Consider the following 24,563-nt stretch of genomic DNA (forward strand, 5'->3'; position numbering starts at 1 on the left):
TTACAAAACTTATAAATAACACTATTATTAAACTTATACATTTTTATAAAACTATTAATAAACTTACAAAGTAACTGTTTATAAATCTTTAACTTTAAATCAAGATGTACAACGCACATAGAACAAAATAAAAATGTGAAAATATCTTTAAATAAAATTGCGAAAGTATTGCGTTGTAAAAAAAAAAATAAAATCAAAATCAAAAAGCGAATGATTAACATCATAAATAGCAATAAGCTAGCATATTAACATTTTCAAGGATTATATATAAGTTTTTTCGTTAAAAAGTATAGAAAAATCTATTGCTTTATGTTGTAATATCTTATTGCTTTTTTTGTTGGTTATTTATCCATGTCTTTACAACTGATGCAGATGGATTTTGTAAACAAGGATTTTTTGCAATAACCTCTTGGATTGCTTTTATAGACGGTAATTTAATATCTTTTATGTAATCGCCAAAGTGTTCCATGATGATTTGTTTTTCTTCATTTGTCCATCGAACACGTTTGGTACGACCATATGGTGGAGCTGTAAAAAATATTAGTAATTACATTAGTGTAATATTACTATACATATTTTTTTCAAATTTGATGTATATATGTACAATTTTATAAATTATATTTAGATGTGGCAAAATGTATGAGTATTTAATTTTGATTATATTCTATAATATATATATGTATATATGAAATATTTACGTACTATTCCGTTTCTTCGCACTTCTATTAATATTTTTTATTAACTTGCTACTATCTTGTATTGATTTGTTACTATCATTGAGGGTACTATATGATTCCATTTCAGTTTTATAAGATAAACTTATATCATTCTCTACTGAAATGTTTCCATTTTCATAGTTACTATCTGTTTCATCACTTTTGTCGCTATTGATACCTTGTGCTTTTTCTAATACTTGCGACATTCGTAAAATATCTCTACTTACAACGGGTTGCCTATAGATTTCTTTATGTATTGCTATGGCATGACCCATATGTTTTGCTAGATCAGAGACATCATTTTCTGATAAATCTAATGCTACACTTATCGTAGCAACATGTTTCCTGAGACCCGTTCCACGTAGAGTCCATGGTCGTTTTGCACCACATGCTGTGGAAAATTGTCGCATCAATTCACAAGCATTTAAATATTTGAAACAACTTTTATTGTATCCCGGAATTCCAAATAAATACGGATTTGCAGCAGATACATGAGCTTTGCTTCGATATTTTAAAATCAATTCAATACATTTTAATAATTCAGCTGATAGTAATACAGGAACAGTACGCATTAATTTTCCGCGTATAGTAAATCTTACATATTTTCTTGCAATTTCTTGTGCTGCACCTGATAGAGATCGGAATAAGTCTTCGTCTGTGTTCTCTGAAATTTGTACATAATTCTCAAAATCTTTGATGAGAAGGTGTTCTATTTCGCCCGCTCTACGACGATTAAATAATTGTACAGACGTAAGAGTTACTTTTGCTAATTCTAACCAATTATTATAACAAAATGTTTCTTTTAACATTACACACAAGGCTTTACGTTTTTCATCAAGATAATTACGAAGCTTTATAATATCATCCATTAAAGGAAGTTCCGTCTTTTTACATCTTCTATTTTCTTCTTGGGCTTCTAAAGCGGCTTTATTAACACTCGTTGGGAAATCATCTATGAGAAGAGCAAGGAATTCCTCAGTGTCTTTCTTTGTTTCATAATCTTTCTTCTTTATACTTTGAGTAATCAAAAGATTTCCTACTTTTTTAAGTAAAGTTCCCATCAGTTGCGGTGTCGTTGTCACTTTATAAGTATTTGTGTTATCATCAAATGCAGACATTCTGTTAACTGCTCTAATGCAATCTTCGTAAAATGTAGGATGATAAATTGATTGCATATCTGTAACTTGAACATTTAGGTCTCTCATCGCTTTTAAAAAACGACCGAGATATCTAAGATGTGAGCGTATTAACTTATACTGATATTGTTTGCGATATTTACGACATAATCTATTACCAAACATAATAATCAATTCATCATATCGAATCATACGTGTTATTTCATCTTCTCTAAGTGCAGGAAAAACTACTTTTCGCAGTGTTTCTTCTGCAATAGGATTAATACGTCCAATAATCGCTCTGCCCATAACTAACACAGACCTAGTTTGTTTACTACTATAGCCTGCGCATTGTTGAAAATGGCGTCTAATGCTACTTTTCACAAAAAAGCCCTTGCATTTTGCACAAGCTGTATAATCTTTTGCGTCTTTTTGCTTATTTTTTTGAGGGCGCCTGACCACAATAAGTTTTCCGTCATTTACATTATTATTAGTATTATAAACAAAATTGCCATTTCTTCTTATTGTCTCAATTATTTTTTTTCTTTCCAAATTATTCGGATGAAGATCAAGAAACTTCTTAACCTCAGATTCATTGCGGTGAACTGTAGCCAAATGTCGAGCAATTTTCGATTGCATTTTGTGGCAATAGAAACAGCAGTTTTTTTTATTACCACCTTTGGGTCCTTCAGATGGATCGATATTAAGATTAGTGTCATCAGGACATAATATGTTGCTCTCATTAATCTGTGATACTTCAAAGCCCGAAATATTATTTGAAACTTTCATTGATCCACTTGATAATTTCTTTTCATTGATTTCAGGAAATTTATCTTTGCTAGCATCTGAATCTTCCAAGATAGAACTATGTTCAGAAGGACAATATTCTGAATCCGAATTTTCTTTATATTTCGTAGAATCTAAATATTCCAAGCCTAGCAAAACAGAATCTATATTAAAATTATACAAAAAATGAATGAAATAGAGTAATATTGATACTAACTTTACTATCATAATTTTCCTGTAAATTACTACTCTATTAATATAATATATTAATTATAATATATTATAATATATTATAATTATAATATATTATAATATATTAATATAATATATTATGTATTATATTATATATTATGTATTATATATATACATGTTTTTAGAAATATAAAAGTACGATTTTTGTCAATATCGTTTGCAAAACTTATTAAAGATTATACAGATTAATGCTATTCAAAATTATTATATAACGTGATTTAAAAAGTGAAAATAATATAATGAAAAACTTACTGTCATAATTTTGATAATAATTGCAGTGTTCTTTTGATAGCTCATTATTCTGTTTGTCAAAACTGTATTCGATTTCATCATTATCTGTTCTTTCACTAATATCTGCAAAATTATCTAAAAATACTTAATACATAAATTCTGTTTCTTTTTTAAAATAAAAGATTAAATTAGATTCGATTTTTTACAATTATATATAAAAAAGTCTTATAAAAAAGTCTTATAAAAACTTTTACACATTTAATAATTTCATTTTCCAATACTGAGCTTTTAATAATATACACATTTAATAAAACGTTTTTAATAAAATATTAGATATGAAACTGATAATCTACTCTCGAGATAAAAAAAAAGTTTTCTTAGTACATACCATTAGTATGAATATCAATAGTGTGAATATCTTTTTCCATAAAATATTCATTATCGTATTGTGTATTTTCCGTGTTCTTTGATATAGTTTCATCACATACATTATCAGTCTTAACATTGAATGATTCGACCGAAGAAAGTGAATTATAGCTGTCGACAAAAATTATAAAATTAGTTTTTCAATGTAATTCAAATGCAACAATTGCGCTACTATAAAATATGATTTAAAAATGCATATTATATTTAAAACTGAAAATTTCAACAAACAAAAAGTAAATTCCGTTACTATTTTATCATGAACTTGATATTTTATACATATATACGAATAATTACAAATCATATAGCATTTGCTATAATATTTGCTACAATATTTTATAATCAGTAAAAATAAATGAACATTACAGATAATAATACAGAAAAGTTACTTTAGTCACATAATTGCAGATGTTTATTCAATGAACATTTCATTGAAATGTAAAAAATTTAATTCATTGTTTTATTAAAATTCAACTAATATAGTAAATATTAGTTAAGATAAGGCTAAATTAAGAAATTAAGAGTATATAAGTTAAAGTATATAAGGAATATATAGGATTAGGAATAAGAAAGCGAATACGTGACGAACGGTAAAGCTAGCTTAAGAGCAAGTGAATGAAGAAAACAATGTTGAATAAGGTAGTGACAAGAGATAAGTTAAAATAAGTTAACGGAAGTATATGTAATTAGAGGAAACAAAACAAAATGAATAATTATAAAATGTCAATAAATATTACCTGTCACACGTTAATCGATTATCACGAATTAACCGTATCTTCAGTGGTCGTATCTTTTCCATACTTTTTATATTAATAATTTGTTTGTTTATGAGATTATTTTTTGTTTTCTTCACTTTTTCTATTGACGATGAAGTATAAGCTAAAACAAATTTAGAGTTATTAATATTACATACATTGTATCTATACATAAAGATAACTATAAATATAAACTGCAACACATGCATTTTAGAAAAAGCAATGTATAGACAACACTTATTAAATCAAATAAATAGAGAGAATAGACATATAGAATAACAAGCTCCCAACATTTTATCCACACATTTTATTCAGTATATATCTATCAGATATTTTCAGAAATTTATAAAACACACATACACAATTACACCTACATAAATTAATATATTTCAGCAATTTTATGCTATAATGTAAAATTTTATAATATAATATAAAATTGTTCAATTTTGCACAGAGAAATTTGTTTATATTATAAAAACTTCCTCATAAACATTTTATACAGAATACTATATAAGAATATTATAATAAAACAATTCTTAAAAACTTAATAAAGATCCACTAAAGTCTCAAGATTTTCAAATACATGCAAAGACCAGTTTTCTCTACATTATATTAAAATGTTACTTTTAATTCCTCAATTAATAGTAATTTTTCATTGCTTTATACAAATAAAATTTACGTTACAAAATTTAAAAATGTAAAAGTTACATATATAATCTTCAGATTCTTTTTAAATATATTAGTAAATGTAGATTGTGTTAATAAAAAAACAATTTTAGATAAATATTTTCACAAAAATCTTACTTAGTTTTAATATTAAACTTAACTAAAAACAAATAAAATTTGTTAAATTTTTTTGCATGTTATTTTAAATTCCACTACTTAATTTAATATTTATTATATGACAACAAGAATAATAATATAAAAGCACAAAAATTTTTTCTATATAATTAGTATATATTGAAAACATAGTTTAGCAAGCAAAAATTAAAAAATAAAGACAGATAGATATAAGCAAGCTCTTCTGTAAAAGATGATTTTGTTGTATTGATTTAATTCTTGATTGATATCAATATTTCACCATTATGTATAATCACACATGAGAGAGATATACATCAATATTGTATAGATCCTTGTGTCTTTTCTTGCAAAAATATGTCTAATTATTTCCCAAAATTCGTGGACCATTGTCATGCCTGCTCCTTTAATATTATCTTGGGATAAAAATGTAAAATGAGTTAATTTTATTACTAATATTAATAATGTGTATGTAGACTAATATACTTTATACGATATAATGTAAGATTAATATCAATTCAATCAATTATTTATAATAAATTAAAAAAGATGATAATGTGATATTGTTTTCATTACAGTACATATAATCAAAAAATTCTTCACAAACATAAGTGATAAATTATTTTAATAATTTGGACAATATTTCGAACAATGCAATAGTATATTATGATTAAAACTTATTATTTTATTTCAATTAATTTTGAACGTATGTTTTTAACAGATGAAATATAATAAATTCTATACAAAGATCATAAATTCTATTATATTATAATTTAAAACATTATAAATTATAGATAACTAATTAAATAATTCAAATTGTTTTTATTATGTACATACCTGAAAATATCTGTTGATTTACTGAAATTTCAGTATTACATGTTCTATCCTTATTATATTCTTTCATAATATCCGTAAGTAGAATATATGGCATGTTGGATGTGATATAATCCCATTTACCTAATTAAATTAATATAGTTTTACATAATCAATAAAATTACATTTATATAAAAATGTATTATATGCGTAATCTATATATTGTTTCCTGAATAACAAGCAGGATAAAAATTGATAAACTTTATACGTATAAAGATAACTTTTCATATATGCACACAAATTAAATTAGCACCAATGTAATGTAAATATGTAATTTTTCATGTATTATTATTTGCGTTAGTTTAAAATAATAAAGTATGAAGTTAAGTACAATTTATATAAAATAATTACAATTATAATATTTATATAGAATCGCAAGCAATACAGAATGTAGAATTCAAGTAGAAAATGAATGAAAATTATATCGGACATATTAAAAATAGGTTAGATTTTATACCTGATAATAAAGACATAGTTGAATTCTTCTTTTTCTTCGATTTTGGCATCATAAATGATAAAAGTTCCGGTCAGAAATAAAATTCTACAAATCTTTTTAATAAGTATAACACTTGACAATGTTTTATATAGCCAAAGAACGCGCGATAACGTGTTTGCTTAGAGCCTCCGCACAAGGTTTATGGTAATGCATTACGTTATGTATTATTGATCGTAGATCTTAACTCCGTACATAACCTTAAATTTCAGTCAACGCACAAAGAAAATTGTAACGTAGAGACAGTAAGTGATTACTGTCTCTACGTTATGATTTTCTCTGTGCGTTGATTGAATTTTAAGTTTACGTACCGAATTAACATAACATAATGCGTTTTTATTACACCACGCTTCGTGCGGAGGCCCTTACATCCGTTTCTGTCTGCGCACGGCTTCAATGTGAATGCAATCTAACCATAGATAAGAAAATATAGATACTGAACATTAGCATATATTTCCATGTTTATGATTGCGGCTCTTATATGCCAGCCAAATAAAAGAAAAATCTGTACGTAATAAGCCATACGTAATAAAGCAGAAGCTATGAAGACTTCAGTAACAAATTCTTTTGACATCGCGGCATCGTAAATAATAAAAGTTCCGGTCAGAAACAAATTTTACGTATCATTTTAATACATTGGGCAAATCTATTTATTATGACTCTTACATAGCAGTCAAAGCATATGCGCGGTAACATGTTTATACATGTCCGTTCCTATCTACGCACAGGCAATTAACGGCCTCAGTGTATATAATATTTAGATTATTAATGAAATGGAATAGTAACTGATGCAATAAGAAGTAATATCAAAATTCTCATTAAATAAACATCGTGGCATCATAGATGATGAAAATTCCGATCAAAAACAAGTTTTACATGTCATTTTAATATACTTGACAAATCTATTTATCATGACTCTTACGTAGCAGTCAAAGCATATGCGCGGTAACATGTTTGTACACGTCCGTTCCTATCTACGCACAGGCAATTAACGGCCTCAATGTATATAATATTTAGATTATTAATGAAATGGAATAGTAACTGATGCAATAAGAAGTAATATCAAAATTCTCATTAAATAAACATCGTGGAATCATAGATGATGAAAATTCCGATCAAAAACAAGTTTTACATGTCATTTTAATACACTTGACAAATCTATTTATTATGACTCTTACATAGCAGTCAAAGCATATGCGCGGTAACATGTTTGTACACGTCCATTCTTATCTACGCACAGACAATTAACGGTCTCAATGTGCATATTGTTCAGATTATTAACGAAACTGAATAGTAACTTAGTAATGGAATAAGAAATAACAAAAGTTTTCATTAAATGACACATTAAAGTTTATTAATATAATTTATGTACTTTACAAGCGTACTATTAAAAAAATGTGGAAAACATATATAAATTTCAATAAGCGCTCTTACGTTGTGTGTGTGTGTGTGTGTGTGTGTGTGTCGCACGAATAAATTTTATTTACTTAAAATATTTATTCCTATTCCATAAAAAATGATAATACATCACGAATGAATTTTATTTACTTAAAATAGCACACACACACACACACACAACGTAAGAGCGCTTATTGAAATTTATATATGTTTTCCACATTTTTTTAATAGTACGCTTGTAAAGTACATAAATTATATTAATAAACTTTAATGTGTCATTTAATGAAAACTTTTGTTATTTCTCATTCCATTACTAAGTTACTATTCAGTTTCGTTAATAATCTGAACAATATGCACATTGAGACCGTTAATTGTCTGTGCGTAGATAGGAACGGACGTGTACAAACATGTTACCGCGCATATGCTTTGACTGCTATGTAAGAGTCATAATAAATAGATTTGTCAAGTGTATTAAAATGACATGTAAAACTTGTTTTTGATCGGAATTTTCATCATCTATGATGCCACGATGTTTATTTAATGAGAATTTTGATATTACTTCTTATTGCATCAGTTACTATTCCATTTCATTAATAATCTAAATATTATATACATTGAGGCCGTTAATTGCCTGTGCGTAGATAGGAACGGACGTGTACAAACATGTTACCGCGCATATGCTTTGACTGCTACGTAAGAGTCATGATAAATAGATTTGTCAAGTATATTAAAATGACATGTAAAACTTGTTTTTGATCGGAATTTTCATCATCTATGATGCCACGATGTTTATTTAATGAGAATTTTGATATTACTTCTTATTGCATCAGTTACTATTCCATTTCATTAATAATCTAAATATTATATACACTGAGGCCGTTAATTGCCTGTGCGTAGATAGGAACGGACATGTACAAACATGTTACCGCGCATATGCTTTGACTGCTATGTAAGAGTCATAATAAATAGATTTGCCCAATGTATTAAAATGATACGTAAAATTTGTTTCTGACCGGAACTTTTATTATTTACGATGCCGCGATGTCAAAAGAATTTGTTACTGAAGCTTTCATAGCTTCTGCTTTATTACGTATGGCTTATTACGTACAGATTTTTCTTTTATTTGGCTGGCATATAAGAGCCGCAATCATAAACATGGAAATATATGCTAATGTTCAGTATCTATATTTTCTTATCTATGGTTAGATTGCATTCACATTGAAGCCGTGCGCAGACAGAAACGGATGTAAGGGCTTCCGCACGAGGCGTGCTGTAATAAAAACGCATTATGTTATGTTAATTCGGTACGTAAACTTAAAATTCAATCAACGCACAGAGAAAATCGTAACGTAGAGACAGTAATCACTTACTGTCTCTACGTTACAATTTTCTTTGTGCGTTGACTGAAATTTAAGGTTATGTACGGAGTTAAGATCTAGGATCAATAATACATAACGTAATGCATTACCATAAACCTTGTGCGGAGGCTCTAAGCAAACACGTTATCGCGCGTTCTTTGGCTATATAAAACATTGTCAAGTGTCATACTTATTAAAAAGATTTGTAGAATTTTATTTCTGACCGGAACTTTTATCATTTATGATGCCAAAATCGAAGAAAAAGAAGAATTCAACTATGTCTTTATTATCAGGTATAAAATCTAACCTATTTTTAATATGTCCGATATAATTTTCATTCATTTTCTACTTGAATTCTACATTCTGTATTGCTTGCGATTCTATATAAATATTATAATTGTAATTATTTTATATAAATTGTACTTAACTTCATACTTTATTATTTTAAACTAACGCAAATAATAATACATGAAAAATTACATATTTACATTACATTGGTGCTAATTTAATTTGTGTGCATATATGAAAAGTTATCTTTATACGTATAAAGTTTATCAATTTTTATCCTGCTTGTTATTCAGGAAACAATATATAGATTACGCATATAATACATTTTTATATAAATGTAATTTTATTGATTATGTAAAACTATATTAATTTAATTAGGTAAATGGGATTATATCACATCCAACATGCCATATATTCTACTTACGGATATTATGAAAGAATATAATAAGGATAGAACATGTAATACTGAAATTTCAGTAAATCAACAGATATTTTCAGGTATGTACATAATAAAAACAATTTGAATTATTTAATTAGTTATCTATAATTTATAATGTTTTAAATTATAATATAATAGAATTTATGATCTTTGTATAGAATTTATTATATTTCATCTGTTAAAAACATACGTTCAAAATTAATTGAAATAAAATAATAAGTTTTAATCATAATATACTATTGCATTGTTCGAAATATTGTCTAAATTATTAAAATAATTTATCACTTATGTTTGTGAAGAATTTTTTGATTATATGTACTGTAATGAAAACAATATCACATTATCATCTTTTTTAATTTATTATAAATAATTGATTGAATTGATATTAATCTTACATTATATCGTATAAAGTATATTAGTCTACATACACATTATTAATATTAGTAATAAAATTAACTCATTTTACATTTTTATCCCAAGATAATATTAAAGGAGCAGGCATGACAATGGTCCACGAATTTTGGGAAATAATTAGACATATTTTTGCAAGAAAAGACACAAGGATCTATACAATATTGATGTATATCTCTCTCATGTGTGATTATACATAATGGTGAAATATTGATATCAATCAAGAATTAAATCAATACAACAAAATCATCTTTTACAGAAGAGCTTGCTTATATCTATCTGTCTTTATTTTTTAATTTTTGCTTGCTAAACTATGTTTTCAATATATACTAATTATATAGAAAAAATTTTTGTGCTTTTATATTATTATTCTTGTTGTCATATAATAAATATTAAATTAAGTAGTGGAATTTAAAATAACATGCAAAAAAATTTAACAAATTTTATTTGTTTTTAGTTAAGTTTAATATTAAAACTAAGTAAGATTTTTGTGAAAATATTTATCTAAAATTGTTTTTTTATTAACACAATCTACATTTACTAATATATTTAAAAAGAATCTGAAGATTATATATGTAACTTTTACATTTTTAAATTTTGTAACGTAAATTTTATTTGTATAAAGCAATGAAAAATTACTATTAATTGAGGAATTAAAAGTAACATTTTAATATAATGTAGAGAAAACTGGTCTTTGCATGTATTTGAAAATCTTGAGACTTTAGTGGATCTTTATTAAGTTTTTAAGAATTGTTTTATTATAATATTCTTATATAGTATTCTGTATAAAATGTTTATGAGGAAGTTTTTATAATATAAACAAATTTCTCTGTGCAAAATTGAACAATTTTATATTATATTATAAAATTTTACATTATAGCATAAAATTGCTGAAATATATTAATTTATGTAGGTGTAATTGTGTATGTGTGTTTTATAAATTTCTGAAAATATCTGATAGATATATACTGAATAAAATGTGTGGATAAAATGTTGGGAGCTTGTTATTCTATATGTCTATTCTCTCTATTTATTTGATTTAATAAGTGTTGTCTATACATTGCTTTTTCTAAAATGCATGTGTTGCAGTTTATATTTATAGTTATCTTTATGTATAGATACAATGTATGTAATATTAATAACTCTAAATTTGTTTTAGCTTATACTTCATCGTCAATAGAAAAAGTGAAGAAAACAAAAAATAATCTCATAAACAAACAAATTATTAATATAAAAAGTATGGAAAAGATACAACCACTGAAGATACGGTTAATTCGTGATAATCGATTAACGTGTGACAGGTAATATTTATTGACATTTTATAATTATTCATTTTGTTTTGTTTCCTCTAATTACATATACTTCCGTTAACTTATTTTAACTTATCTCTTGTCACTACCTTATTCAACATTGTTTTCTTCATTCACTTGCTCTTAAGCTAGCTTTACCGTTCGTCACGTATTCGCTTTCTTATTCCTAATCCTATATATTCCTTATATACTTTAATTTATATACTCTTAATTTCTTAATTTAGCCTTATCTTAACTAATATTTACTATATTTAGTTGTAATAAATTTTATAAAAACAATTAATGTTTTTAAGCATTTTATGTCTTTAATAAAACAATGAATTAAATTTTTTACATTTCAATGAAATGTTCATTGAATAAACATCTGCAATTATGTGACTAAAGTAACTTTTCTGTATTATTATCTGTAATGTTTATTTATTTTTAGTGATTATAAAATATTGTAGCAAATATTATAGCAAATGCTATTTGATTTGTAATTATTCGTATATATGTATAAAATATCAAGTTCATGATAAAATAGTAACGGAATTTACTTTTTGTTTGTTGAAATTTTCAGTTTTAAATATAATATGCTTTAAATATAATATGCATTTCTTAAATCATATTTTATATTAGCGCAATTGTTGATTTTAGTATATATGTGTTTATACATTTCTAAGTCTATCTGAAATTTTGCATATTGAAATTTTTAAATTCATTAAATGTAGATAAAATGTTGTGAACTTTTTTTTGTTCTATATTTCTATTTCTTCCTATTTATTTGATTTAATAAAAGTGTTATCTATACATTATTTTTTCGAAAATGTATGTTTTGCTGTTGCATTTTGTAATTTAATAAGAGCTTTTCATTTTTTAAATTAAATTTTATAATAGTGCATTTTAGTCTGAATTAAAATAATTTTGTGCTTTTTATTTACAGGTATAATCCACTTCGTTTTTCTTCAGTCTAATCATTCAATGTTAGAGACTGGTCATTCAGATTTATATTTTTTTCAAAATGTATGTGATGATATTACAATTCTTATCAAAGAATATGGAAAATATGCTTTTCTTGCCGCTGAACATATGTGACAGCTAGGAAAATTTAATACATTTCTAAAATAGTATTCATACTATTTGTACTAATGGTGGATGAGAAAACATGGATTATCTCTTTTTATCTAGCGAGATTTTCAATTTTATATCTTATGTTTTATTGAGATCATCCTATTAAATATACGTATTATTAAAAGCTTAGTGTTGGAAAACGAAATCATTTAATATGTAAAATTTCTATAAAACTTTTTCACACGATTGTGAAGAATCGAATGTAATCTAATCTCGAAGAAGAAACAATTTATTTTGCATTATAATTAATATTTTTGAATAATTTTGTGGATATTAATGAAAGAAAATACAATGATCAGGTTGTACATGATTTTAAAGCAAAATGAGCTGTTAAAAAAGAAGTACAATTAACATAATTATAATTACGACAATAAGTCTGCAATTATTATTTTTATTTTATCATAAAAATTTTGAATAGCATATTTATACAATTTGAATTTTCAGGTTTCTCAATGTTTTTAAAGAACAATCGAAATCTGCTTGTTATCAATCAGGACGCCTGTGTGACAATAATAACTTTTTGTCATTGATACTTATATTAGTTTTATTAGTATTGTAAACAAAATATATGACAATAAAATATATGTGACAATAAAATTTCAATAATAGATTAGTTTTATAATAAGTTTGTACGATGTGCTTAGGTTAATGTGGATAATGTCATATAATTCAGATTCGGTGATATATTCTGAATACTCCTTTTTAAGTTAAATCAAATAAATTTAAATTAATTACAAGGTGAATACTATTGTCATTATATTTTCAGTATCCATGTTGCAGCAAAGTTACGTCATGAGAATCATTGTAAGATCTGCAAAATATTAAAATATAAAAAGAACAAATAAAATTATTATACTATATTCTTTTAGTAATCTAAAAAAAGAAATTAAAGTTATATTTGAAATTTGTATCATATAATACATAAATATGTATGGAAGTAATAAGCATGAAAATAAAAAAAATATAAAAGTTATTTAGTCTTACATGATATATAATTTATTTTTTATAGTATATAATGTATTTTATTTTGTGAATAATATTATGCTATTCTAATGTGAGTATATTTAATACTTAATCTTAGAACATGCATTGGTAGAAAGGAAATGATTTTCAAGTAATTCTAAAGCAATAATTGTTGATGATTTCGTAACATTTTATAAAATTTTTATAACAGAGACAATAATGAACTCTTGTTTGAAAGATTTTGTGGATTCGCTTTTACTTCTTGAATACAAAAATATACAAATAGATTTCTGCTTTTCTAAACTATATTTTTGTAGAATGTATTGTTTGTGTATTGTACGTATTGTCTCATTGCCAATGTTAGTAAAATATATTTGATTGCAACAGAATACAGTATTTCATATACTAAATCCACAAAACAAGAATTTCAACATTTGTACATAGAATTAATTTTTATTAAAAAAATATCAAACTTTTGAAAAGTACTAAAATTAATATAAATAAAATATTGAAAAATAGCTTTATGCAATTGAAATATATTATTTATTACGACTTTAATATCGTTGTACAATTTATTGATATAAAAGCATAAGCAATAAAATATTAATATACAATGTCACATATACTACATTCTTTCGCATTATATTAAAAACAAACATATTCATCAGTTTGTTGTTAAGGTTATATGCCTCTTCTATATATTTGAAGTTTTTACATTACTAAAGCTGTAGTTAGACTTTAATAAAAGCAGGGGATACATAAGGTGTGAACCTATATGTAACGAAATAGCATAATGGGAAATGAAAGCAAAATGGTAAGCAATGGCAAGCATAATAAAAACTGCGAAACACTCACAATTAGTTTTGCTTTCGTTCCGTTACATATTTATATATACATGTAAAAAAATTGATTAATCCTGATTTTAAATGGTAAATTTAAAATGTAAATTTAAATTACATATGTGATTATACAATTTTTTTGTTATATATACGTTTTGCATTTATCCGAGAGAAGTTTAATTGCACCTAGTGTGATTTCACACATTCACTCATATCGATTGATGTCTAGGGTAACTAGCACAATTAATCAATTAGAGGATTATTTTTAACTGGCCAATAAGCATTTTATGCAATTGATATACCTTGGAGGGGCCAAACTCGACCGTGATTGGTCGATTTCTTTACGCTTACGTCTTACGTGTTTATGGAATTTTATAGGCCGCAGCACACACTTTTTCATAAGTGCATAACCATAAGCATAAGGAAATTGATTGGTCCCCAAGTATATGCATAAAAAAATGAACCAATCAATTTTCTTATACTTATGATTATGCGCTTATGCAAAAGTGTGTGCTGCGGCCTTAGGTGTGAAAGCCATTACATGCCTCATATCCATTGCAGCAGATATTTCATTCTCCTTACCCTTTGGACTTTAACCTTGCACACTCGGTTCCTGTATTTCTTACGTCCATGATTGTGGATTAATCAGTCAACAAGCTGTTTTGCTGTGATTGGTCAATCCATAACTGTAAACTGTAATAACAACCGCAACTTTTAATATAATATGGGCTTTACATTGATTTGATTGCTGTGGGATCATGGTTGACAGATGGACCAATCAATCAGCAAATAGTTTTACTCTAATTGTTTTACTCAATTTGTGACCGTCAATCGCAAACTAACCACAATTCGTGTAATATGACCTTTAACAATATAAAATCTCAATGACAGAATATATATTTTTATTAGATAATGCGAAAGACTAGGTTTATGTATTATACTTCTTTATTACTTATTGCATAAACAAATATATATTGAAATATGCATCAGCGAATATACAGGGTGATCCAAAAGTATGGAAACGGCCAAATAACTGTGGAGGAATGCACTTTGGAGAAAAAAGTTTGAGACAAAAGTTGTAGGATTTTTCCCGGGCAATCCGACGGTGACCTTAGATAGATTTGACCTTGGATAGTCATTTGAAGGTCACATAAAGATTACCTTCAATTTCTTAAATGGAACCCCCTATTTTTCATTGCATATTCTTGTAGCTTATCTCGAGAGCTTTCCAAAACACTATAATTAAGTACCTTTTTATTAAGTACTTTTTGAGTTATAAGGCTTGAAATAATTTCTTAATTTTACATAAACCATAAAATATCTAGTAAACCATTCATTTTTCGATTATCTTACCTTCATACTTTTATGTACAAAATAATGAGAGGAATCAATTGGTGTAAAGAAAACATACAGTTGTTTTTAAGAAAAAATATGGAATTGTTAATTGCAAATTACATATTTTTTCTTAGAAACAACTATGTGTTTTCTTTACACCAATTGATTCCTCTCATTATTTTGTACATAAAAGTATGAAGGTAAGATAATCGAAAAATGAATGGTTTACTAGATATTTTATGGTTTATGTAAAATTAAGAAATTATTTCAAGCCTTATAACTCAAAAAGTACTTAATAAAAAGGTACTTAATTATAGTGTTTTGGAAAGCTCTCGAGATAAGCTACAAGAATATGCAATGAAAAATAGGGGGTTCCATTTAAGAAATTGAAGGTAATCTTTATGTGACCTTCAAATGACTATCCAAGGTCAAATCTATCTAAGGTCACCGTCGGATTGCCCGGGAAAAATCCTACAACTTTTGTCTCAAACTTTTTTCTCCAAAGTGCATTCCTCCACAGTTATTTGGCCGTTTCCATACTTTTGGATCACCCTGTATATTGAAATCATAATATATTTAAGATATATAATAAAATTAATTAATTCTGTATTTAAATTTCCTTATAATTAAAGGAACAAATTTTATTTGATTTTTTGACATTCTTCAATAAAGGAAGTTAGGTTAGGTTAGATTTTTACGTCACCATAAAATATTATTAAATATAGTAATATTATTATTTAATAATTATAATTTACTTAATATTATTTAATAATATACACTCATTAAAATCAATTTTTCGTTATATATAGATATAAATTCTATTCAAGATATATTTAATCTTTTTTTTAAATATGTCCTAGAAATGTTATTTCCGAATCTTACATAATGTCCTGGAAACACGTTCTCGCTTATATAAAACTTCCCACTTTATACATTCAAAAATGTCTGTATTACAGTAACGACTGTGTAAATGTAAACCTATGTATACTAAAAATCAGGTAAATTAACTTAGGTCCTGGAAAGGCTCAATCCACCTATATATATATATATATATATACGTGCATATGAACATATGCAAATTTAATAATGTAAGACTAAAATCTTCCGAGAAATGAATAAGGCCCAGCTACATAACGTGTGAAATAACACTCAAAAATTAGAATCTAAATTTAAAAACCTTATTAAATAAAAATAAAGAAAATTTCAACAATGAATATAATGACAGCAACTTCTTACCATGCACAATATACATATATCATTAAGTCAAAGGAAATAAAACGTGAAAACACGAGAGAAATAGAGAAATAATACGTGTACTTACGAATAATATTGCACAAAGAATATTATGCGTATAACTCTACGAGTCGAACAAGCGTGCAAGGCCAAGTCCAGCACGTCGCGTTATCTCCATTGGAATTTTTAAACATCCTCTCCCGACCTAAAGGCAGAGGGAAGATCTAAATTCGCGCTCGCATGAATGCAAACCAAATTAATACATCGACTTCTCTTTTATAATTAAGCATTAACAAAGTATTCTCTATTAATATTATACTATTATCCAGTATCATATACCTCTATATACATATATATGCATACTATATGTAACATATGAACTGACTACATATACACATATGCATACATATTTTATAACAAAATCCAATAAAATAAAAGTAGAGACGTAATAAACAATCGTCAGGACGAAAAATTAACATATATTAATAGATAAAAATATACACCTTTATATATATATGCATACTATATGTAACCTATAAATCGAATAAATTTACATATACGCATATATATTTTATAACCAAACTCAATAAAATAACGGTATAAATACAATAAATACGCGTCGCGATAGAAATTGACACATATATATATTAACATGTCCAGAAATCTCCCTATATATATATGCATACTATACGTAATATATAAATTGAATAAATTTACATATACGCATATATATTTTATAACAAAACTCAATAAAATAAAGGTATAAATACAATAAATAAGCGTTGCGATGGAAATTTACAAATATATATCTTAACCTGTCCAAAATTATCCCTATATATACGCATACTATATGTAACATACAAATTGACTAAATTTACATATACGCATATATATTTTATAACCAAACTCAATAAAATAACGGTATAAATACAATAAATACGCGTCGCGATAGAAATTGACACATATATATATATTAACATGTCCAACAATATCCCCATATATATGCATACTATATGTGACGTGTAAATTGAATAAATTCGCATATACGCATATATACTTTATAACAAAATCCAATAAAATAAGGGTATAAATATAATAAATAAGTTTCGCGATAGAAATTAACATATATATATTAACTTGTCCAACAATATCCCTATATGTATATGCACACTATATGCATATACATTTTGTAACAAATTTAACAATAAAACAAAGGAGGAGATATAATAGACTGCTACCGCGACAAAATTAAACCCCAAGATTTTATACAATAATTATTAATCTTATACGATGATTATTAAATACGATTCAGTAAAAACTTGCTGAAATCAATTTTCATAAGCAATATGCGAATACATATCTATACATATATATATATATATATATATGTGCTAATATAAAAGTCGCCCAAATGGAAATCTTCAAAGAATAAAATATTGTCAGAATCAAAAGACCTCTTGAATAAAAGATCACGGTAGAGCGTGCAATGAATTCTTCGAGCACATCCGTCGTGATCATTCTTAGAAGTAAAACGAGCCGCTTTTTCATACGTTGTTCCGAGAATTGTAAGAATAAAATTTCTTTTAGCGACATAATAACTATTAAGCGAAGCGATAATTAATTTCCATATATTCTTATTGTAAAATTTATTGTAATAATAATGGCTTAACGCATTAGAATTTATTAAAATATTATTCATAGGCTTGAGTAATTATTAAAAGTCGACTTCGAAAATTTTAAAATATATACGTATAAAACCACAAAAATTCTAATTGTTAAAGCCTTTATTAAATAAATAAAAATATATCTTGTAAATGATAAATCTTAATAATTAGTCTTAAGATAATTATTAAACCTGGAAATAATACGTGTAATATGCCAATTTAAACCACGTAAACGAATTTTAAAAGGTAATTCATTAAAAAATATTACTGTTACTAATGTGTCTTATAAAGAGAAAGAATGCAGTGAGCATTCTTCGAAGGACATCCAGCATATCTATTTTTAGAAAAAGAGATAAGCCATCTTCGCATCCGTTGCGTTAGAATCTGCAATCCAAATGCTAAATTTTTCTTTACTAATTATTACTAATTATTAATTTACTAAATATTAATTAATTACTAATTATTAATTTTAACTATATACGCACCATTGTAAAAATCATTGTAATAATAATGGTTTAATACATCAGAATTTACCAAAATATCACTTAAAATTTAAACAATTGCTATAAATCGAACTCAAATTTTCTAATAACATAAATACGATATTATAAAAAATTCTGATTGTTAAAAATCATTATTAAAAATTATTCTAAAATTATTTAATAGATCTAAGACTCAAGACTTGCAATCCCTACCACAAAACTCTCACCCACCACATCGCAAACTCATAGCAGGAAGGGATAGCCCCAGCAGCCGACCCACCAATCACCAAAGAGGCCCACCTCTTCTCCCTACCATTAAACATCGAACCAGAGGAAGGTATATAAGGCACCTCGGGCGTCAAGTCCCCGCCGCCTGCCTGTGTCTCAGCTCTCTCTACGCCACTAGATCTCCAGCTCTCGAAGAGGAAAAACCTAGAAGCCTACAGGACACCTTAACTTATTCGAAAATAACTTAGTCGCGATTTTGATTTTTTTTTTCCTTCGGGACTTAGTCTCAATCTCTATTAAGAGAGCTGTATCAACATTAACACTTTAATAAAGTGCTACCATCCAGCAACCTCTGACTCTTTGGCCATTCTCTGCGCTGCCTTGCCACTTCTTCAGGTTCTCACCGAGGTCGAGCAACCCAGGGAAGGAGCAGCGGTGCCTGTATTCATCCATTGATCCCGTCATCCGGTAAGGAAATAATAAAATAATAATCATTCTTAATCAACCTTGATAATAACTTTGTATATTAGTTCGATTTATTCTAGGCCTATTGACAATTTTCCCAGAATCTTACTTGCCCGTATACAGACTTTAAATTTTTCTTTCGAGTTGAATTATTTAAATTTCAACCGATCCTCTGAGAACGCTCGAAGCGTATCCTAGAGTGTAGCGTCGTTCGAGTTAGTCACTCGATGTGCATTGAGTAGGAAATTCTACTCCTCTGCCGCTTTCACGGAGAGCTTCTCTGAAAGAATTTCTCCGTGGATCCTGTGCCGCTGTGACGTGACGTCTTGCACATCGATACTAGACTCAGAATCTAAGACTCGCTCCTAGAGGATCTGTCGAAATAATAGAATTAATGCACTGGCTTACAAGTTAACTATCGAAAACATTTTATGAATTTTATACTTATCTGAAGTAAGCCAGCCGCTCTTACCCGTATCCTTGTCTGTATCCCTGAATCTCCGGACCACTCGGTGCAACCGCATGACCCTGAAAAATTCAAAATATATTAAATAAATCATTAATTGCTGTACCCCAATGAACTGTATATAGCCGAACGTTTCAACCATGATATGAGAACGAGTGAGATATACTATCATAATCTACATTCGTTTATCTCACAATAATCCGTTAAGCCGTATTATTCGTCTTAACTCTATGAACCACCTTGCTGTGACTACATTTACCTTATAAAACCATTCATTTTAACAGGTACCTTTCTACGCATCATCGTAAGTAAACCCCTTTTGTGTTAAATCAATCGCATCAAACATACTAAATAGTCGTATTCCCTCGGTAGATGGTTAATCCCCGCCGAACTTCTTCCGTTGGACGTGAAATTCCCCTCCGTGCCGCGGGTATACGCCGCAGGCGTGCCTCACGGTCGGTACTTAGGCTCCCTACAGCTCGTCAGTTGTTTGCCGACGAGAACGACTTAACAAGCAGAGTAACAAGGTACTCTCCAGTGCGTAGTTTCGCGCCCTCCCGCGCATACCCTTATCGTCCTCCCCGAAACCCTCCAGCGGTTCTTCAAGAGGAACAACAGCCCAGAGCCAGGCCGCCATCGCCCAATTACTCCCCCATCCAGGATTCATCTAATCCCAGCTACTCGCCGGTCAGGACACCGGAAGATCTTCCTTCCATACCGGAAGAACGAAGACCCATAGAACAAAGCACAGAAACTGAGGCTGGTCCATCCAACCCAGGTCAAGTTCTGGATCCCCCTGAACCAAATTTCTACCCGGAACCAGAGGACCTAGTCTTACCAAGCAGTATCGAACCCCTCGCAGGACTAACAGACGAAGATTTTATCGAGATCTACGAATACTTGCAGCGAGATAATTTCTTCAACAACCGCGAATAATAACCATATATAGATATCGCCTTAGAAATGCTATAGAGAAGAACATTAACTACATACACACATCTATACGTATAACGATATACACTATCTACAACTGTCAAATAATAACAATAATAACAATAATAAAAATTTGTAAAGCTCTAAGGAAGTAAACTAATAAAAGAAAACAGATCAAAAAGGATAAATTGGGTCAGGTTCAACGCACCTAATTTATTTCCCATCGTCAATCCCTCTCCTGAAAGAAGCGCAAAAGATTCTTAGTCTCTCGGCGTCCTAGGGTATAGCCGGCTTGGCAGGTTGCCCTGAAAAAGAAATAGAGAGAAGTTACAATTGCGTAACAAATAAATACGTGAGAAGTTACGATCGAGACGTAACAACGAAATCTCAAAACGTAACAAAAAAAAAAAATGGTGGCAGCGGTGGGATCTGCCAAAAGAATCTAAGCTTCGTGGAGAATTAGCGATAAATAGAAATAAATTTTTGAAGACGTCATGCAGACCCGATCAAGCTCAACAAGCTCCGTAGCCGCCGGTGTTACTAGAAAACAATATACAGCAGAAGAAACCGAAATTTTAATGCAAAAATTAAATGAAAAGGAAAGACAAATGAGAGAACAAGCTGAATCTCTGCAAGCTCAGAACGAACATTTAACAAAGATGCAAGAAGAAATGGATCGTAAAGGAAAGGCTGAAGCTCACGAACAACCCGCCATCGAACAATTAATGGCTTCGATGCAAACGATAACTAGTTGTGTCGAAAGAATTAATTCAAGACTTGCAAACTTAGAACTTGCTCAAAGGGAAGAGAGATATGCCCCGCGTGAAGAACGATCATTTTCCCATCAAACTTCCCAACATCATGACCCTGTAGACCAACCCTCCCCGATACGTCTCAAAGACGCTATCGACACTGTACCAAAATTCGACGGACATAAAATGTCAGTTTTTCATTTTAGCAAAATTTGCGAACGCGCCCTCGACTTGATACCGGTATATCATGAATACCACCTCGTGCAACTTATTATCAATAAACTACAGGGACATGCTTATTCCGCCATAGAAGGAGTAGAATGCCACACCGTACTAGAATTGACCAAACGATTAAAACTCATTTTTGGACCTAACAAATCGGTCGACCAATATAGAGGAGAATTAGCTAACATTTATATGAAACAGAATGAAAATATTTTCGATTATATCGCGAGAGTACAGGAGTTACGCACCGCTATTATAGACGGAGAATCCGATCTATCCGGAAATATCGGCGAACGAAATAAAGACGCTATAGAAGCAACCACAATGAACAGTTTTATTAACGGGCTTCCCTCCGAGTTATTAGTGCGAGTAAAACTAGAGCGCCCAAGAACCTTCGAAGAAGGAATTAGCACAGCTATACAATTATCTAAGACTATCGAAGCGGAGAATATTCGTAAACGAACCCTCTTCCGTCCAAACTTCCAACCACGCGCTGATCTTCCTAACAATACCAGTAATATTGTCCGACGAAATCCTGTACACAATAATATTAATAATAATAATAATAGCGGATATCGACCCTCGTACCGCCCCAATAATGGTCAACCAAATTCTCAACCCCCGTACCCCGTTACACCAAACAAGGCAATAATAACTGCACCACCTCAACATAATTATCAAACTAAGATTTGTCGATATTGTAAAACTCCCGGACATCTTATAGAAGAATGTCGCAAACTCGCCTATAGACGAGCTCAAGAAATGAATCAACCTAGCACCTCGGGAAACGAACGGGGCGTTCCGATGAAAATCGACGTCCGCCGGAACGACCTACAACAAGGACGTCCTGCCTACCTTATTCAAAAAAAGTCAATACAACAACTCCCTCGGAAGAATCCGAACAAACCTCAGAATCTGCCAAATAAATGATACAAGCAAACCATGGAATTACCTACAATTACTTTAACTTCTCCAGATTTAATGAATTATTGTAAATTTATGGTTGACTCTGGATCAGGGCTTAATCTCATTAAACAAAAATGCTTGGGACCGCACGTTATTCTCGATAAAACCAACTCTCTGGCCCTACAAGGAATAGCATCTGAAACCATTATTACTCTGGGAGTAATTTCAATATTTATACTCGGAGAGTTAACCGAATTTTACGTCATATCCGATTTAATCGGATTCGCTCAAGATGGAATTTTAGGTAACAGATTCCTGAGGGAACGATCTGTTATATTAAATTATAAAGACAATTGCTTGCAATACGAAGAAGCAAGAATTCCTTTCTCCAACACAAATACCATATGCTTAAAGAAAAGAACAGTTACCCCCTGTTCCTTTTGTATTTCAAATCCTGAAAAACAGAATGGATACGTACCCCGACGTGACCCCGCCAAAGGCATATATTTTGGCGAAGCCATCGTCACTAATAACAATGGAAAGGCTTATATGCCTATTTTTAACACTTCTGAGGAAGAAATAACTCTCAACATTCCATCTGTGGAATTACAAGATTTTGATATCTACAACGCAAATAATAATTCCTCCGGAACCTTAGGGCCTTCGGAAGAACCTATTCAAACTCCTAATCTCAATAACTCTACTTCTCTACGTCAGCCCTTAGGGGACCTTCCTAAAAATATAGATAACCCTCTATATTTCAATCAAATACACTCTTCACATACTGATAGAGCATCAGATATTTTACAACTCCTCCGCCTCGAGCATCTGAATTCCGAGGAATCAGAGAACATTCAATTATTAGTCCTTAAACATTCCGAGAGATTTCACCTTCCTAGTGAAATTCTTCAAGCAACTAATGCTGCTCAACATTTCATTCCCACTCTTAACGACATACCTGTTCACACAAAACAGTACAGATTCCCCCCCGTGCACAAGGAAGAAATTAATAGACAAGTGAACGAATTATTGTCTTCAAGATTAATCGAACCCTCAACATCTCCTTATAACTCACCATTGTGGATAGTCCCGAAGAAACCAGACTCGCTGGGAAATAAAAGATGGCGAATGGTAATCGACTACCGGAATCTTAATGAAAAAACGATAGGAGACGCTTATCCCTTACCTAATATAACTGATATATTAGACCAACTCGGATCCGCCAAATATTTTTCCATATTGGATTTAGCCTCTGGGTTTCACCAAATACCTATGGCAGTTAAAGACGCTCATAAGACCGCTTTTTCTACACCATA

The 24,563-nt window shown here is 29.0% G+C and overlaps 1 protein-coding gene and 1 long non-coding RNA gene across 2 annotated transcripts; both read right to left on the reverse strand.

The window, feature by feature from the left end:
- Positions 1–322: 322 nt before the first annotated feature.
- LOC105256224 lies at positions 323–4,322 on the reverse strand. The gene is made up of 5 exons (XM_025410651.1): positions 4,261–4,322; positions 3,489–3,637; positions 3,122–3,223; positions 703–2,766; positions 323–528 (listed from the first exon to the last, which is right to left on the reverse strand). Exons 1-5 carry the CDS (start codon positions 4,320–4,322, stop codon positions 323–325), a joined length of 2,583 nt encoding a protein of 860 aa, XP_025266436.1.
- Positions 4,323–5,424: 1,102 nt separating this feature from the next.
- LOC112638608 lies at positions 5,425–6,447 on the reverse strand. Its single transcript, XR_003123104.1, has 3 exons — positions 6,407–6,447; positions 5,914–6,033; positions 5,425–5,492 (listed from the first exon to the last, which is right to left on the reverse strand). It is a non-coding gene; the product is annotated as an uncharacterized LOC112638608 (long non-coding RNA).
- Between the last annotated feature and the right edge of the window lie 18,116 nt (positions 6,448–24,563).

This window comes from Camponotus floridanus, unplaced genomic scaffold (genome assembly GCF_003227725.1).
Source record: "Camponotus floridanus strain SB8 unplaced genomic scaffold, Cflo_v7.5 scaffold336, whole genome shotgun sequence".
NCBI classification, from domain to species: domain Eukaryota; kingdom Metazoa; phylum Arthropoda; class Insecta; order Hymenoptera; family Formicidae; genus Camponotus; species Camponotus floridanus.